The 18785-nt window shown below is 38.9% G+C and overlaps 1 protein-coding gene across 1 annotated transcript in view; it reads left to right on the forward strand.

Moving 5' to 3' along the window:
- Window positions 1-18785, forward strand: part of slc6a8 (solute carrier family 6 member 8) — a 41055-nt gene that overhangs the window by 15643 nt on the left and 6627 nt on the right. Inside the window, exons 2-7 of the mRNA XM_084720141.1 lie at window positions 2433-2564; window positions 5511-5778; window positions 8962-9094; window positions 15611-15745; window positions 16365-16468; window positions 16674-16798. Coding sequence (XP_084576267.1) covers window positions 2433-2564; window positions 5511-5778; window positions 8962-9094; window positions 15611-15745; window positions 16365-16468; window positions 16674-16798 — 897 coding nt within the window. The remainder of the gene's footprint in view (window positions 1-2432; window positions 2565-5510; window positions 5779-8961; window positions 9095-15610; window positions 15746-16364; window positions 16469-16673; window positions 16799-18785) is intronic.

Raw genomic sequence — 18785 nt, forward strand, 5'->3', positions numbered from 1 at the left:
GACGGGTCCTCGTCCTCCCACACGCAGCAGCCGCAGCCTCGACGGCGAGCGGTCGGCACGGCTTTGGATTTTCACGTGTTCCGGACACGGACAGCGTCTGCTGTATTTATAATATTTTACTGCTCACCTTTACTGCAGTCTCTCACCTGTCTGAGACCGAGACTCTTATCAAACATAAACTCTGGAGCAGATTTGATCATTTAACTTCCTGCAAAACATCCAAAATCACAAAACATCCAAAATCACACAACGTCCAAAATCACAAAACATCCAAAATCACAAAACGTCCAAAATCACAAAACGTCCAAAATCACAAAACGTCCAAAATCACAAAACATCAAAAATCACAAAACGTCCAAAATCACAAAACATCCAAAATCACAAAACGTCCAAAATCACAAAACGTCCAAAATCACAAAACGTCCAAAATCACAAAACGTCCAAAATCACAAAACGTCCAAAATCACAAAACATCAAAAATCACACAGCTCTTCTTCCACAATGTTGAACCGCCGTGTTTCTACAGAAGCCCTGATTGGACAAACCAAACACTGACTGTAGATACAGACATTCATATGTGAGTTGTACTTTTTATTAGTTCTTTTATAATTAGAACAACATTTTCAAATTCTTCACAGCCAGTAAGAATAAAAATTTACTTTTAAATTAAATAGTAATAAAATATAAAATATAAATAAATTCAGATGCAGAAAGCTGATCATTATTCTGCATTTCCTTCTACATGTTTTCTTTGATTAATGATTTCTTTAATGAAAAAAGATTTTTCTTTTCTTTTCCCTCCAAACGTTTGACCGTGAGACAGAGAGGGAGACGGTTTCTCCTTTTTTCTTCAGTCATGTCCTTCACTGCGTTCAGTCAGACAAAGACGGGATTAAATATGAATCAAGAAGTGAAATGAGACTTTTCATTCGCTCAGAGGACGGAGGAGACGCCGGCTGATGGAGGGACGCACATTCACCTCCCGCCTCTTCGGTTACATAAAATCTGTCGTCATAACGCTGCTGAAATAAACATGAGACCCAAATTACAACCGGAGTCTCTGATTTATTAAAGACAGGCAGCATTAAAGGACCATACCGCTGTTTATTAAGTACAAATTAGAAATCCTGTTTGATCAAATCATTCATCAGTTTTCAGACTGATTTCCTTCTTTCACACAAACTTCAGCTTCTCTTCATTTCTATAAAAACCTGCAGTTCTGCAAAAAACACAAACATAAACAGTATGAATTATTTAAAAATACATTTCTAAGTTGTAATCGTGTTAAAATCATTCTGGAGTATTCTTATCTGAAAATCTCTCTTTTCTTCCTGTGAAAATATTTTTTATGTCTGCTCTTGAATTTGGGGGCAGTTACATAAATTGATCCAATCAAACGAGATTTGGGGCGACTAGCTAAACCTGCACATTATATAAGACAGCACTTCATCAGTATCATTTATTTATTTATTATGTATGGAGCTGCAGTCATCTCATCAATATCCATCTAAATCTTTTTATGAACTGAAGGATCAGACTCTGGAATCATCTTCTATTAAACTGAGAAAAATAAATAAAACTTAAAGGGTACTTCTGTATTTTTCAGCCTGAACTTTATTTTGTTGAGTTTTATTAAAGTTGTTAAAAGTTTAAATTAGAGTTTTTCAGAGGGAGTCTGGTGAGTTTGGTGAGGGCTGTAAATGATCTGTTCCCAGACAAAAACTTCTGCAAAGACAACAGTGAGAACTTTTAGTGGAAGTTCTTTGACAATCTTCAGTTCCCGTTTTGGTTCCAACGGCTGCAGCGTTCTCCCTCGGTACCGGACAAATTTAAAGACTTGTCTCCATTAGAAACTTAGACGTCTGTCTCTATGTGTCAGTCCTGTGATGAACTGGCGACTTGTCCAGAGTGAACCCCGCCTCTCGCCCAATGTCAACTGGGATAGACTCCGCCCCCCCGCGACCCTTCTGGAATAAGCGGTTACAGAAAATGGATGGATGGATGGAAACTTAGACACAAAAACATGAGAAAATAGAGTCCAGGTTGGCAAAATAACTGAAGTTACCCAGTAAATAATCAAATTAAACCATTTCTAATAAAAAGAGAAGGAGGACGAATTCCCCACATAAACAATGGGACATCAGTGGTTGGCTTGCTGCTGATTGGTCGACTGAACGTACTGCTGCTCTCCTCCAGTCACTGAGCACAGTCAATCCTGCACACTGCTCCTTCATATTTTTCTTTACAGTATGAACTAAAAAAATTGAAAAGGTTTCTGTTCCAGAAGTGCTGAAGAAAATCATAACTCGACTCTCTTCATGCTGGTTCATTTATTTATTCATGGACTGAAAACTCTTTGAGCGTCTGTAACATGATTGTTCAAAAGTTTCAAAAAGATGTGAACTCACCCTTTAACCCGTCTCCTCCTGCAGGCGTCTTCCTCATCCCCTACCTGCTGTTCATCTTCGTCGGGGGAATCCCGATCTTCTTCCTGGAGATCTCTCTGGGACAGTTCATGAAGGCCGGCAGCATCAACGTGTGGAACATCGCTCCGCTCTTTAAAGGTGCAGTCCGCCACAAATGAAAACTCTTTGTGCCTGTGGGGCTTCACATGTGTCAGTCACCTCCATATGACATTTTTATCTACAATATAACCGGATGAATTTTAGTGGATCTTCTGCTTTAAGTTTCATCTTCACACTTTTGTTCACATTAGACAGGTGATACATGTAAGTTTTGTTCACTGCAGGTAAATCTGATTTTTGCTCATATCTTATATCTCTGTTGTCAGATCTGTTTCATGACAGTATGAACAGAACAAATCACAACAAATCTGATCTTTTCAATTCTGATTCGACCCACTAAGCACCGAGGCTCACAGTGTGAATGTAGGGACAGGCTGTTTAGTCTCTGAGACGTGCTGGTGGCTCCATCGTCACCATCTTGGCAGCGTCTGACTCGGCTGACGCCCAGCTAATGAAAAAATGGGTCACCTGTCACTCAAAGCGGCTGTAACCTTAATTATGCAGAACTTTTAGCCTGAATGTGAGAACCAGTACCAGTTTCTTTGTACGTGTCTGTAAACATTTTAACGCGGAGCTCTGTGAGGATGACCGAGCAGTTTGTACGAATAACTCAGGACGGTTTCCTCCAGTGCTGCCATAGAAAAGTGCATTTAAGAAAAAACAACTTGAGCAGTGTGTGAAGCGAACGGGCGACTGCATCGATGGCCTGAAAAAAATCACAGCAGCATAAATCTAAGCAGTAAGCAGTTTAGAGGAGTTTGAGTGGACACGTCAGTCTGCAAACACACATTCAGCTTTCTGTCGAGGTTTATCTGGAGGTGATAATCTGTGATCCTGCTGTACGTGCCTGCAGACACGGCTGGAAAACTACCAGCAACACACACACACCGATAAATACTTCTCTTTTATGCCGCGTGATTCACTATATCTTTGTTTGCTTTACACACTGAGTTTATCAGCCGTCTGATCTGACCACATGACTATTTATGACTGTAATATTAACTCACTTTACTACACAGACCTTCCTCTAACCTTTAAACTTCAGCTGGTGTTGACGGAGCTCCACCTTCACATGCACACACTCTGACACTGTGAAAGGGAACGACACCAGCGGTCAGTTGGCCTGAGGGTGGCGCTACTGGACAGAAGTGTTCATCCTCTGGAGAGCACAAATAGAGACAGTTAACTTTACTGAAAGGGTTTATTGTCACGCAAAAGTAAACATGTTTGTTATCAAGTGTAATGAAATTCTTATTTCTCCGTGTCTCTACCTGGTGCCATCAGTTATTCTATTTACAATAAAGCTGCAACGGATCACAAAATTCACAGTTCAGATCATATCATGGTTTTGAGTCACAGATCAGATCATTTTTCAGAAAAAAAAGGTGAGATTAGGGTTAAATTATCTCAAAAATGCACTTGGCTTTGATCTGTCTCTGTCTGTACTCATCACGATAATAATAATAATGATGATGATGATGATGATGATGATGATATATGCTATATATATATATAATGCTGTATAATTTTAAATCAGTCTTCACAGAGATGAGCTGCAGAGTGAAACAGCATCGTCTGTCTGTTCACTGACACTCTGCTGTCAGATTTCTGCTTTTATTACTGATAAAAAAGTAACAGACACTAAAACACTGTGATGGTTACATGTAGTCTGTGGATCCCGTGTGTAGTGAACCGTGGTTATCAGTCCTTTTTCTTGTTCTGGTTCTGGCTGTTGGTGGTCGTGTTCTCAGACAGATCTGTTGTTCAGAGTTTGTGAGAGTCAGAGAGGGTCATATCTAGAAGGGAACCACAGACCTGAGGGACATCGTGCAGGAGTGATCATTTTAACTTAAACAACGACTTACAAACCTCGTGAGACTTTTGCAAAGCAAGGGTTCCCTTCCAGACACGGCAGAGAGAGAGGTGCACACAGAAAATTAATAAGCAGCAGCTGATGTTGAGATTGTGACGACCAGCCGCAAAAAATGAATGTTTGGGAAACAAATCATAATAGTAATGCTATAAGTAAATATTCATTCTGCAGCTGTGGGTGTGTCAGGAGCCCCTCTGGGCCCCTCTGAGTCTCCCTGACACACTCGTGGCTCTGCCTTCAGTCCACAGAAGAGATTTAACTGTTGTAATGCAGTTCAGGCTTTTCATCTTTCTAAAAGTGACCTGAAAACTCCTCACTCATGAACCTCGTCCTCAGATTCAGTTGACTCAGCAGAGACATGGTCTTTCAAGGACAAACTTTATTGTCAATCTACTGTAACAAAACACGTGGTGCTTCCAGCCTTTTCACCTCACAGGTACCGTCCACGTTCTGGAGTTCAAGTTCAGAGAGTTCATCTCCACCTGATTCTCATAAAATCATAAACACATTTTATAAACTCATAAAATCACCTCATAAACATAGATTAAGATAAATGTAGGTGTCTGTTTTGACCCAGTAACCTCACCGCGGTCTGCTTTATGTGACTGACCCAACGATGCCTCACCATTGATGAATTAGTCAGGATATCCGCGACTATCAGCGGTTCAGTTGGTACACAGGCGTTGTATTGACCCAAAGAACATTTTGGTCAACCTTCTCCTTGATCGTCAACCAATCGATTGATTGATGGAGGTAAAAAAACCTGCACGTTATCTGTACGTTAATAAATCTGCCACCGTGCACTCGCTGAACTCATCCTCAATATGTGCCAACTAAAGTTACACAATTCATGAAGTCCTGCACTTTGATCTTTTCCTTTTCACGTGTATCCATATCATCACCTTCAGAGTATGTAACCTGAGGCTAGCTGAGAGTTAGCTTAAAAATCGATCAATTAATTCTGCCACAATCCTGTCAATTGAAAAGTAGGAACAAACATTTGATCCTATTTTTCAACCAGTGATCAATCTGGCAATAATTTGGTTGTTTGGTCCGTAACATGTATGTGTATGTAATGATATTATTCTGCTCTTCTTCCTCCTCTTCCTCAGGTCTGGGTTATGCCTCCATGGTGATCGTGTTCTTCTGTAACACCTATTACATCATGGTTCTGGCCTGGGGCTTCTACTACCTGATCAAGTCCTTTAACGCCACCCTTCCCTGGTCCACCTGCGACAACGAATGGAACACGCCCAGCTGCACCGAGATCTTCCGTCACCAGGACTGCAACAACGGCAGCCTCGCCAACACCACCATCGTCGGCAACATGACCTGCGCCGACCTAGCTGAGGCTCGATCGCCCATCATCGAGTTCTGGGAGTGAGTTCTGGTTCTGGTTCTGGTCTGTGGGTCGTGTTCTGTTGGGTTTATCCTGAGGAACGTTTTTCTCTTGTGGACAGGTTGGCTCAGATCAGACAGGATGTTTGATAAAACTGGATGTGGTTGAAGTTAATCAGTTGTGATGGTTGCAAGTTGTTTGACAAGTTCAGATTCTGCAGCCAATTTGACCCTCAAACTTAATTATGAATAATCATCATAAACGGATCCAGTCTAATATTTTTGGTAGTTGGTAGTTTGGCGTTGGTAGTTCTGGCGCATGGACTGTGCGCCTCCACGCGCTGTACCAATCACAGTTCAAAGTGGTAACAAAAACAAATGGAAAGATTTACCTCAGACATGTTCAACATGTCACACACATCACCACAAATCTGCACTCAAACACAGATGAGTCGGATTTACCATCAAGTAAAATTGCTCAAAATAAAAATTAAAGAAATTAACGCTATTATATTGCTATTTTAGCAATAATGTTTCACCTCATATGTAGTCCCATAGTTACACAACAGCTTTTGTACTGCGATGTGTTTCAAGGATACAAAGAAAGTTGGAAAAGAGACGAGCGGTGTGTGTACAGGTGTGTGTACAGGTGTGTGTGGTTATACTGCAGCAGCCTGATGTTGTTTTCAGCTGATTTAATGCAGATAAACACAGTGAGCGGCAGCATTGCTCTCTGGCTGCAGATTTATCAGCATATCCTGCTGCCTTCAGGTGCTGCAGGGATTTCATGCACTGAAGCAGAAGCATATAAAGCAGTTAGCCCTTTCATTAGTTGAGTCATTCTTGTTGTTATTGTTGTGGATTATGTCTTATTGCTGCAGCAGCAGCAGCTTAACCTCCTCCTGGTGTAAATCTCTTGATCCCATCTGGAATATGTTGGTGTCTTTTCAGCCCAGCTAACTGTCAACTGTTCGTCACGGCTCCAAAACCCAAAAACATCAACAGAGTCCACGAGGACACAGCGTGACAGGAGGAGCTTCAACCTTCAACTCATTTAAGGAAGTTAAATATCCAGCAGTTACCATAGTTACACTGGATGAGCTTCTAGAACATAGTCACAGTCTCGGTGCGTTCAAACGGTGTCGTGTTTACGAGAAAGCTCAGAGTTCATAATTACAAATTCCATTTGAACGCAGCGTGTCGTCAGGACCAGAGTAAGAGTCTAGACAGCCATCGTCACTGGTGCCTTCAGACGGCAAGAGCTTTTTTACCTCTCCATCTGTTTAGGTTTGGATATCCTTTGGATTTGAATTATTCAGATTCTGCTAATCAATCAGCTTTAAGATTAACGGCTTCAGTAGGAACCAATCGGCTTGAAGCTGCGAGCCACAGACAGGAAGTCAAAGAGGGCTTGTGGCTGTGAGAAAAATATGGAAAAAGATCAGACCTGTACGATAAATCAAAGTCAAAGTCAAAGACGTGTGATCAAAACAGTTACCATAGTTACAGTTTATTTGGGGGATTTCTGCTCTGATCATCAGAGTTCCTGTTTCCTTTCTTTGCCACTGAGTCAGTCATCGTTTTTCCATCAGTGTGTTTTTGAAGAAGCACATGAAAAGTTTTTTTTTGCTCTTTTGAGGTTTTTTTTTGTCTTTTTCATAATGGGAGATGGAAACACTTTCTCTGAATAAGTTCTGATGTACTGAACACTTAAGTCACATGACTGATCAGCTGTTTCCTCACAGCTCTCATGGCTCTATAACACATCCATGATGGCTCCACACAGATCTGATGGATCACAAATATATGATTTACATCCTGTTTTTTACAGTTTGAGCTTCAACAGGAGCTCTTTTAATATTGTTATCTTGTTGCGCCTTCTTCCTCTGTGGTGGTGCAACAGTTTTAATCAATTCAATCAATTGCAGTCAATCAATTAAAGAGGGAAGCACAACAAAATCTCATTTTACAACCTTGTTGTAAATGGGTCCGCACAGTTCGCAATTGCAATAAAAAATCGCAATATGGCCGAGTGCAATAACCAAATCGCTGAACCAAATCATAACTTTCTGACAAAGGAAAGATTTTTGAGAAAGCATCATTATAATGAGGTAAAAGGTGAGGTGGCCTGAAAATCTTCTCCAGATGAAAGAAAACATGTTTGTTTGGTTCAGACCTTCAATAAATTTCACATCATCATCACTTTAATAGTTTTTTTTTCAGTGAACTGATCGTTTCCAATAATCTTATCATGTATCGCAATTTCAGTCAAAATAATTTCAACATGACTTTGTTTTTTATCAAATTGTTCAGCCCTAATTATAAAATAAAAATAAAATAAAATCGCCTTGTATCCTCACCTTATTTTCAGACAGGAGAATTTACTAAAAAAAAAAATCTACTGCTTATCTCACATAATGGTAGTGGATGGAAACAAGCATTTATTTACATTTTCTTTTGCTGCTTTACTCAGAATTTCTTTAAAAAATTACAACACATTTGGATGGAAATATGTTTCTAAGACAAAAACATATCCAGATTTAAAGTGAATGAAATTACAAGTTTGAATCTTCGCAGCTGAGTGTTGAAGCTGCAGTTCCTCTAATGGCCACTAGGGCTCAGGACTTAATTTCACCTGTTGAGGCTGAATTACAGCTTTGTTTCTGCTGCAAATTGTGGGGTGTGTTTGATTTGATTTCCTGCTGCAGGGAGGCCATGTTTTCACAGCAGGTTATTAACACAATGAGCAGTTAACGAGGTGAAAATGTTCGTTAGGTGTCAGAGCTCATTAGTGTTTGAATTTAGAGTCAGGTCAGCAGCTCTGTGTCTCTGAGGAGAAGAGACAGGAGGTCAGGACAGGACAGCTGACAGTAAAACTGTAAGTGAATAAAAGAGTCAGTGACTGATTAAAATCCTCTTTTTACTCCCTTTTTTTTCAAAATGTTACTCCAGGCTTTCTTATTCCTCTCATGGTTTTGAAACACTGGACGTGTGACAAATGAATAAATCTTCTTTTTAAACATCACGTCCCTGTTTCAAACTGCAAATATTAAAAACTGACAAAAAAGATCCAGAGAACAGGATTTATTACTTAACTTACTGTATTTTAGACAGAGCCAGACTGGCTGTTTCCTCTTCATGCTACAACATCAGGTTGATATGAATCTCAGCATCTCTTTGACTTTGGGTTTGTTGTAAACGTCGTCCTCTTCTGTCTCTGTGTAGGAACAAAGTGCTGAACATCTCCTCTGGTCTGGACGATCCTGGACAGTTTAACTGGGAGCTCATGTTGTGTCTGATGGCCGTCTGGGTCATGGTTTACTTCTGTGTCTGGAAGGGAGTCAAATCCACCGGGAAGGTAAACACAAACAAACAAACACTTCATCTTGTGCATGCCATACTGTTATTTATTTTATTTTTTACAAAGCACTTTATAAACAATTACACGTTATGTTAAAATGTTATGATAAAACAAAATGAAAGATAATAAAACAAATAGTGGTGGTGTTGTGCCCTGTAGTAACAATTCAGGCACAATTATGTGGCGCAATATACAACTAAAACCTTAAAAAATGACGACTTCACAAATCAAAATTGAAATAAATCCTGTCCTGTCTAAATTTATCAGAAGGGTCTAACAATCATAAAAATGATTGATATGAATGACCCTTAACTAAAGGGTCACCTTGTTGGGACCTCAGGACATGAGTCCCCATAGTTCAGGTGTGTAATCAGCTGCCCCCATAATGTACATTACTACCGCTATAATTATATGTTTATTAATTGATGTACTGATATTAGATTCATGTCTTTCAAGTCACTGTGGTAAATTTTCAAAAGGTTAATTAGTTAAATCTTAAACTGAAATTAAACAGCGACCTTGCGGGGACCTGATGGGAGGTTAGTCCCCACAACGTCGGTGTGTAAACAGGTCTGTGTCCCCACAATGTCTTTAATACAGGAGCACAGTAATAATAGTAATACTAGTAATAATTATGATAATAGTAATAACAGTAATAATATTAATGATAATGATAGGAGCACACATCCTGCTGACAGCTGGGTTCATTACAGCCAATTACATAACAGCTGATTGATCAGCATCCAAACAGCTGCTTCATATCAATAAGACATAAAACAACAGCGAGGTCGTTTGGTGCCTCATTTTGGTCTAAAAATCCGGTTTAGAATATTCCTCCTCGTTCCTTCCTTCAGTTCTCTGGAGAAAAAACGGTGGGACTGTTCCTTTAACACTACAACCTTCAGACGAGAGCGTGCTGCTGTGATTCACTGGCGTGTTTCATTGGCTCGTGATGATGAGACTCGTACACACTTGCTGTCACATGGCTGGCTAAGCGTCACCATGACGACGGCAGGAGGTGGGCTGTAGAGGGACAGTGATGGGGGTGGGGGGGGGGGTGCTGTGAGGTGGCAGGCTGTGATTGGTTGTCCTGTGGGAGGGCGGCTTGACTGCAGTGGGACGTGACTGAGAGACACGGAGAGAAATCCTCGTGTACTGTACTGAGTACTGTACTGTACGGATACATGACGTGTGTGTGCAGCTTTTCATCACATGTGAGAGTGAAACTTTAAAAATACACACATGTGCTCAGTGAAGATGAACAGTTTGAAACTGTAATGTTCAAATCACAGGAAGCACAATATTTATTTAAGGCAAAATGTGTCAAAATATCATTTTAGATAAAATGTGGTGTTGTAGAGATGTTCTGGTCAACACATCAGTCCCTGCTAAAGAATTTTGAAAATCCCGTTTTTCATGTCGTGCAGCTGCAGCGAGGAACAACAAGCAGAACAATTTTAAGCTTTTCACATTTTTATCCAGTTTAAATCTTTACCTCCAGATGTTCCTGTTTTATCTTCATACATCTTAAATTTTAACTGTTTAAATTTATTATTGAAGTTTCCATTTATTCTTAAAATTTTATTGTGGCTTTTATTGTTTTTCTTTTTTCCCTTCTTGTTGCCACTTTCATGTAAGTTTCTCTTTGGTGTTTTCTGTGTCTAGGAGATTTATTTTATTGTTTTACCTCGGTGTATTTCTGAGTTTAAAAAAAAAAGAAGGAATAAATGAATAATTTCATAGACTTCAGAAAACATCTTTGTTAAGTACAGAGCCCTGAAAAAAACACTACAATCATTTTTTAAATGTTCTTAAGGTCAGTCTCTCAAATGTTAGGATCTTTGATAACTGGTCCAGGAACAGCTGAAAAGTAGGAGGGGATTCATTTTTCCAAAAAAAAAGTACACATTTCTTCACTAATTAATATTCTGCATTTTTTGGATATAATTGTAAATCTGATGTGTCATTTAATAAACACAAACAAGGACTTAAATAAAGTTTTATTCTTTGGGACTGATTTAGTGACTGAATGAACCAAATTCCAAAAACTTTTCAGCAGATGTTGCTAAAACATCTGCATGAATGTCGTGTCTGCAGTTCTGCAGCTCGAGAAGCTCAGATTCATTCGTCCCAAACATCCTTTTCTCACACGGTGTGAAGATGATTTTCTCTGTTTGAGGTTCATTAATGATCTGTGGTTTATACTGCGTCTATATGAACTGTGAACTTTCTGCTATCTTTAGTAGGAGATAAAGTTTGATTAGTATTATTGTTTTATCAGATAATATTTATGATTGATGATTTTATTTGCCTTCCGAAATGTTTCCGCCAAGTGAAACTCTGTGACTTTGCTCACAGATTTGACCCCTGCAGGCCTCCATCATAATCCAGCCTCCATCCTGTCCAGCCTGTGTGTGTGTGTGTGTGTGTGTGTGTGTGTGTGTGCTCTCCAGCAGCGTTCACACGGCTCTCAGTACCAACAGAAACAGTTTTTTGTTGTTGATTGTCAGCAGGAGGCTGAAAGCTGAGTGTCAGATCAGAGCAGGGCGAGAGAGGCTGAGGCACACTGGAAATAAAAGAGAGAGAGCGAGTCCATCACTCATCAGTGTCAGCTGAAAACCTCATAACTCCACACTGCTTTATTTTCCTGATATGAATTATGATTAAATACTCATTTAATATGTTTAAAAATGATTTGTATATTAATTAAAAGTATATTTAAAGGAGAGTTCTGCAGAGTTGGAGCTGTGTGTGTAGATTAAATAGGTTGAAATCCAGTTTTCTGAAAATACACTCACTGCTGCCAAACTCCATTAATATGTTGCTTAATTTAACAGTTAATAGACATCAACTCCTTCTAAAAGATTATTAATGAGTTCTTGCGACTCATAAACAGACACTGATTCATTCAGAGAAACATTCTGCTTTAATTTGAACTCTGATTAACGTGAAATGGACAAATTCAAGCAGTTATTCCAGCCTCAGACATTTTAAACGGGGACACTGCAGCTGTAGAAACTTCATGATTTCATGATTTATTAGAATCAATCAATCAATCAGACATTATATATAAAACGCTTTTCATACAACGACTAAAATATGAACAGCACTCATTAAAAACAGGAAACACCAGAGACATAAAATCTTTCCATTAAAATCAATCAATAAATAAGTGAATAAATAAGTTTATAATAATCAGTGGAGAAAATAAAAAGATATGCCAGCAAGGAAAACTGATAAATACAAATAAATAGATAAAGTTCAATTAAAAGCCAGGTTTAAAAGGTACAGTAAATATCATTAACAATAACATTTCTCTTTAATTTAAAAGCAGAATGCTTTACAGCTATAAATAATAATTATAATCATTCATAGAGCATCTTTGAAATAAAGTTACAAAGTGCTTTACTTGGAAAAATTAAGATTAAAACATGTCAGCATGACAACTAAATAAAATCAGGCCAATTAAAGTACAGAGGATGAAGAACAGGCAAAGCAAGTTTATTTCCAGGAGCACAGAAATCAAATAAATTCAAATAAAACGTTTAAAGAACATTAGAGATCATAAAAATAAAAAATAAAAACAAGCCAAGAAATAGTTCAAACATTACATTTAAAAGACATCAAAACAAAAGCAAGTAAATAAAAATAAAATAAATAAAAACGACACTGCAGATTATCTTAACAAGACGTTCTGTGTCTATTTTAGAACTTTAAAAGTGGAGCCTGAAAATGTTCAAATGTTCCTCAGCTGCTCTCACACGGTGCTGAAGAGGTGGAACACTGTTCAGAAAGATCACAGTAGATCTCCGAATCTTTCATAAATTAAAGTCCCAGTGATTCGTAAATATCCAGGATCCACTTCCTGCAGCCGGACGTGATCGATAACGTTTTAAAAGAGTGGAATAAATGAATAAATCAGATAAAACAACACAGAACCGCAAGATGGAACCTTCAAAAGAAAACAAAGATTTGATAAGTGAGTAAAAGATCATCACATCTGCTGGTTAATGATTCTCTTTTATTAGTTGATTATATTAAATGGATCAATAAAATTATTATTTTTATGATTTTATTGTGCTGAACTCAATCACCTGTGTGTGTGTGTGTGTGTGTGTGTGTGTGTGTGTGTGTGTGTGTGTGTGTGTTAGCCTGAGGCTGTGGGATCATTGTAGAAAAATGTCCTCCGCTGTGATTTGACTGAAACTCGACTCCACCTGAGACCCGACGCTCTCCATGGTGCTGAAACTACACATTCCTCTGTGTGTGTGTGTGTGTGTGTGCGTGTGTGTGTGTGTGTGTGTGTGTGTGTGTGTACATACAGTCTCAGCAGGTCACGTCTCCTTTTGTTTCCTCAGATCAGGTTCATGTTTGTTTTCTTTACCTGATTCTCACAGATGGAACTCGCTGTTAAAGGACCATTCCGCTGTTTTTTTAACAGCTGATAGGGCCGTGAGCGCAGAGAACAGGGAGGTGAAACGGTGCGTTCAGGCACACAATGTGAAAGGAAACGACAAGCTGAAGTGAGGGACATTTGACATTTGAGGACGTCATCTTGGACTTTGATCAGCATTTTCTGACATTTTATCGACCACATGTGGAAACAGTTTTCACATCTATTTTTCATTTGACAAACATTGTTTAAGTTTAAGTTTAAACAATAAAAATCTTGTCTTTGTCCCAACTTTATGAGCAATTCAGGGTTTGTAGTGATAATTTCCATTATATCCTTTACACCCCTTTAACAGTGAAATCTCTGCACATACAACTTAAAGCTAAAACCCTGTGCAACATGAAAGCACATGAACCTGTGACTCACAAACTTCAACACACACAGACACACCCTCAACATACACAGTTACATCACAATCCGTCTTTTCTCGTAAACTGAGAAGCTGTTTTTAACCACATAGTTCACGATGTTTGCACGTAAAACGTACTTTGTACGATCTATAAAGTTGTGCGGCTGATAACCAGATAAGGTAATCGATTTTATTAGGATGAAATGACAAATAATAGTAAACATCAAAGTCCATATAGATACAGAGAGTGTATAAAGATGAAGGAGACGCTGATGAACACGAGGGAGTTTAGTTACAACACTGAGTCATTTCAGTTCATTTAAATATAGAGATGGCTGAGGGGTTTTTAAGCCCTGAATAGTGTCTGGAGGTTTTCCCCTCAGGCTCCACCAATCAGAGCGTCGCTCTCAGCGTCCCTGTCTCATAGGAATCATTACTGAATTGTTTGTTTTGTCTTCATGTTGTTGGTGACAACATATTTCCTTGAGTTACGTTAAGTCAAAGGGAGGTGGTCGGGACGCACAAAGTCCAGAGTTCACGTCCAGACTCCTGCAACAAGTGCACTTTGCTCAAATTGAGGAAAAGATTGTGATCTGGCCTGCTCCGCCTCTGATTGGTTAGTACTCATTGCCTTTTTTGGTTGGGTTGGTTTAGACATGAGGAGTGATTGGTTAGGATCAGGGTAAGAATATCAGGGTAAACCAATCAGAGGCAGAGCAGGGCGGGTCCTGACTTTGGGCTCTTCAGCTCCTCTCCTGTGGCTCCTGGTGGCTTTGGAAAAAAAAATACATGGAAATAAATAACAGCTTTTTAAAAAAAAACATTTTAATCTTCATTTATCATTATTTTAGGTCTCCACTGTAAAAACAGAAAACTCCTTGAGATACTTGAGATAGTTCACTTCTCTTCTTCAGATAAATTTAAATCTTTGAGTTTTAGAAACGCCCCAAAAAATGTGTTTATGAGTAAATTCATTGAAGTGAAGTGAAATCTTTTACATTTTCAATTAAAACTTTTTCATTTTCAGACAAATCAACTTTTTAAAATCTAAAACTCAAAGATTCACGTTTATCTAAAGAAAAAAAGTAAATCTTCTCAACTTAATATTATAGGATGAAAAAACTTTTTGAAGTTTATTTCAAAAGTCACAAAGTTTGATCTGAACTCCAAAATCTATCGCAGTTCACTGCCTTGACGTTTTGAGTTATTATTATTATTATTATTATTATTATTATTATTATTATTATTATTATTATTATTATTGTTTTAAGTTAAACAAGTTTCTCTAAAGGTAAAAATATGTCGTCTATACATCCAATTTAAAAAAAGTTGTAATTTTTTTTGTCAGTCTCTGTAAACTGTGGATGTCAAATCAAAAAGAGAAAAGTCTTCAGGAAAAAGAGAGAATTTATTAATTTCAGCTCTTTTTCAGTCAAAAATGTCTCTTTGGATCGTAAAGGTTTCAGTCCCTAAATGTTTTTTTCCAGTGTCAAATGTCTGATGTTAGAGCGTCCTGTGACTGTGACTTGTCCAAACACATCTGTGCAGTCATCCTGCTGTTTAATCAGCGTCTCTCTTTGTCTCACCTGTCAGGTGGACAGATTATCTGGAGAAATAAACCTTCTGTCTGACCTCTTTGACTTCAACCCATGAAAAATGTCGAGTGTTCTTGGTCACATTCCACACTGACGTGTTCCTGTGTGTGTTTCAGATTGTGTACTTCACGGCGACCTTCCCCTACGTGGTCCTCATCATCCTGCTGGTCAGAGGAGTCACACTTCCTGGAGCCTATGACGGTGTCATGTACTACATCAAACCTGATTGGTCCAAACTGGAGGAGGCTCAGGTACTGCTGCCATGAATTTTGTTTCTCAGGCAAACTGTCCTTCAGTTAACTTTAACACCCTGCCTGTCAGACAAGGTTAAGGGTTTTATCTGTCCATTTCTCCTCATATTATTACTTCATTACTGGACATAACAAGTGTAATAACTTGTCCTCATCATCACCTACAGCTTTACCTTTCTGTCAAACAGTCTTTTATGTCAGAAAACTAACATTATATAAGCTAAATATTGCTCTGTCCAAACCCACCAAACTCCAGAGGGGAAACGAGTCATTTTACCTCACAGAACATAAGAGCTTCTCGTTCATTGCTGCCTCGATCTGTTTGTTCGTTGTGTTATTGTGTGGCTTTGGGTAATCTAAATTAACCTTTTGAAACACCAAAGTCTCACAATAATACAAACACACTAACAGATGGAGTCAGCAGCAGACCAACAGCTCCTGTGTTCTGTGAGCTTAAATTACTGCTTTTGTCAATGGAGTTTGGTTGGTTTGCAGAGAGTGATATTTAGTACAAAGGGGAAGAAAAAAAACAAGAAAACTCATCTAAACAAAATAAAAACTAAGTAAATGAATAAATTAATCACACACTTTTGACCTTTGACCTCTGATCTGTTTCCAGGTGTGGATTGACGCTGGCACACAGATCTTCTTCTCTTACGCCATCGGGCTGGGAGCTCTGACCGCTCTGGGCAGCTACAACCGCTTCAACAACGACTGCTACAAGTATGAGACACACATGTACACACACACACACACACACACACACACACACACACACACACACACGTGCACGCACACACACACACACACACACACACACACACACACGTGCACGCACACACACGTGCACGCACACATGCTGATGTGAAAATGATGTTGTTTATAAAAGTGGATTAATTTTCTGCTCCGTCTGTCTCCTCTCCTGCAGAGACGCCTTCGTCTTGGCTCTCATAAACAGTGGGACCAGTTTCTTTGCTGGTTTTGTTGTGTTTTCTATTCTGGGCTTCATGGCCGCTGAGCAGGGAGTCGACATCTCACACGTCGCTGAATCAGGTAAAACTTCTACAAACACCAGCTGTTCCTCCCAAACACGTCCCTCAGGTTTATTTATGGACTTATTTAAACAGCGTCGCTCAGGACATTTACTGTTTTTGTTCCAGTTATTCTTATTTATCTCAGCTAGAAGTGTTTGTGCAGCAAAAACCATCAGACAGAAACAGCTGAGTTACAAAGTCCATCCACGACTCAACCAAAAAAAAAAAAAGTCATGTAAGGTTTAGGTTTTCTCAGCTTTATCCTGAAAACAGCTTTGCATATATTCAAAAGTCTTTTCACCATTTTAACATTTCAGTTCATCTGGATCTTTGCTCCTCTGGTCTTCTGTTTTAAAAACGCTGTGTGTCAAATCAAATCTCCACCTGACCACCTGTGGCGGGTCAGGTGTTAACTCCGCCCACTGCTCAGGCTCATATAATCACACCGACACTCAGTGACCTCAAGCTGACGTCTAACATCAAGTTTATATGTTTGCAGTTAAACAGTTTGGTACAGACTGAAGAATCATTTCACAGTTTCTGGTTTCCTGCTATTTCTTTTTTAAAAGATTTAAATATTTTGACATCTAAAATGTGTTTCATCAGCTCGCCGCCTTTCCCTCTAAATTTTGTCGGTGGCTCTTCTGTCTGTGGACGAGAAAATAAAAGAAGAAAAGTCTTCAGGAAAAAGAGACAGTTTAGTAGTTGTTGCTCCAGAGAGATTTTTTATTTTTCTGTTTTTGGACAAAATGTCTCTTTTGATCATAAAAATTATAAACTGCTGACTTCTAACATCAAAGTATTTTTAATCTGTAAGATGAGATGAAAACTTCTTCCACCAATCAGAAGAGTTTCACCTCCTGCAGTCTGACTGCTGCTTTCAGCTGTGTGTGTGTGTGTGTGTGTGTGTGTGTGTGTGTGTGTGTGTGTGTGTACAGTCATTTGACGACTGTATGTTTATTAATAGCTGTGAAGCACATGACGTGACGTCACACACTCACAGTTATATTTAGTTTGTGTGCAGGAGGCGGCTCTCATTGTAGATTCACAGTTGTTTCTTTTGTCTGAGGTTTGGCTCCGCCTCCACGCGTTCATTCACACAGACGGAGGGTTTTTATCACGTTACTGCAGTGTTTGACTTTAATAGAACATCAGACTGACGACTGCAGCAGAGATCAGTAGATGAAGAGCTCAGCTTCTCGCTTCTGTTTCTAAACAAACAGCATCAGTGAAACGCTGACTAAGAGATTAAATGTATTTTATGTGTGTGTGTGTGTGTGTGTGTGTGTGTGTGTGTGTGTGTGTGTGTGTGTCTTCAGCGTGAGGACATAAATCTTTTTATTTTAATCTCTCTGCAAAAAGAACAAAAACAAATCCAATTTACTCTGAATCCTGTTTGACACGTTTACAATGGTTTAAAGTGTTAGCATCAGTGTGTGTGTGTGTGTGTGTGTGTGTGTGTGTGTGTGTGTGTGTGTGTGTGTGTGTGTGTGGTATTAACTGAAGGATTATTTAAGCAGCCCCTTTCACCTCAAGACATGTGACCCATGTTCAGTTCATGAGGTTCACAGAACGTACAGCGAACACCGTCCTGCTGTAAATGAGTGTAATGCACCTTTAATCTGTAGCCGTTTAAAGCAATACATCAGCAAATAAATAAATAAATAAATAACCAATAAATTTGATTTGCAAAAGGTGGAGGTGAGCATTGCTGATTGGATGAGACAGCTGTCAATCAGGACAAACATCTTCCAACATGTCTCCTCTTTAAAGGTTCAGTCTGTAGATTTTTAACCAGATAAACTGATAAATTAAAGGTTTGTTTAATGCATAACTGAAGGAAATAAAAGAACCGGCCTGTTCAGGATAATATCTTTTTGTTTACAGCATTTGTAAACACATGAAAGAAAAATATACAACAAAACTGTTTGTTTTTTTTTTGTGATCAACTTTTTATTGAATTTGTCACATGAAGATCATGAAAAACAAGTTTTCATTCCTACAAA

The sequence above is a fragment of the Lutjanus erythropterus genome, chromosome 6 (assembly GCF_056507025.1).
Source record: "Lutjanus erythropterus isolate fLutEry1 chromosome 6, fLutEry1.hap2, whole genome shotgun sequence".
Taxonomy (NCBI): Eukaryota; Metazoa; Chordata; class Actinopteri; order Lutjaniformes; family Lutjanidae; genus Lutjanus; species Lutjanus erythropterus.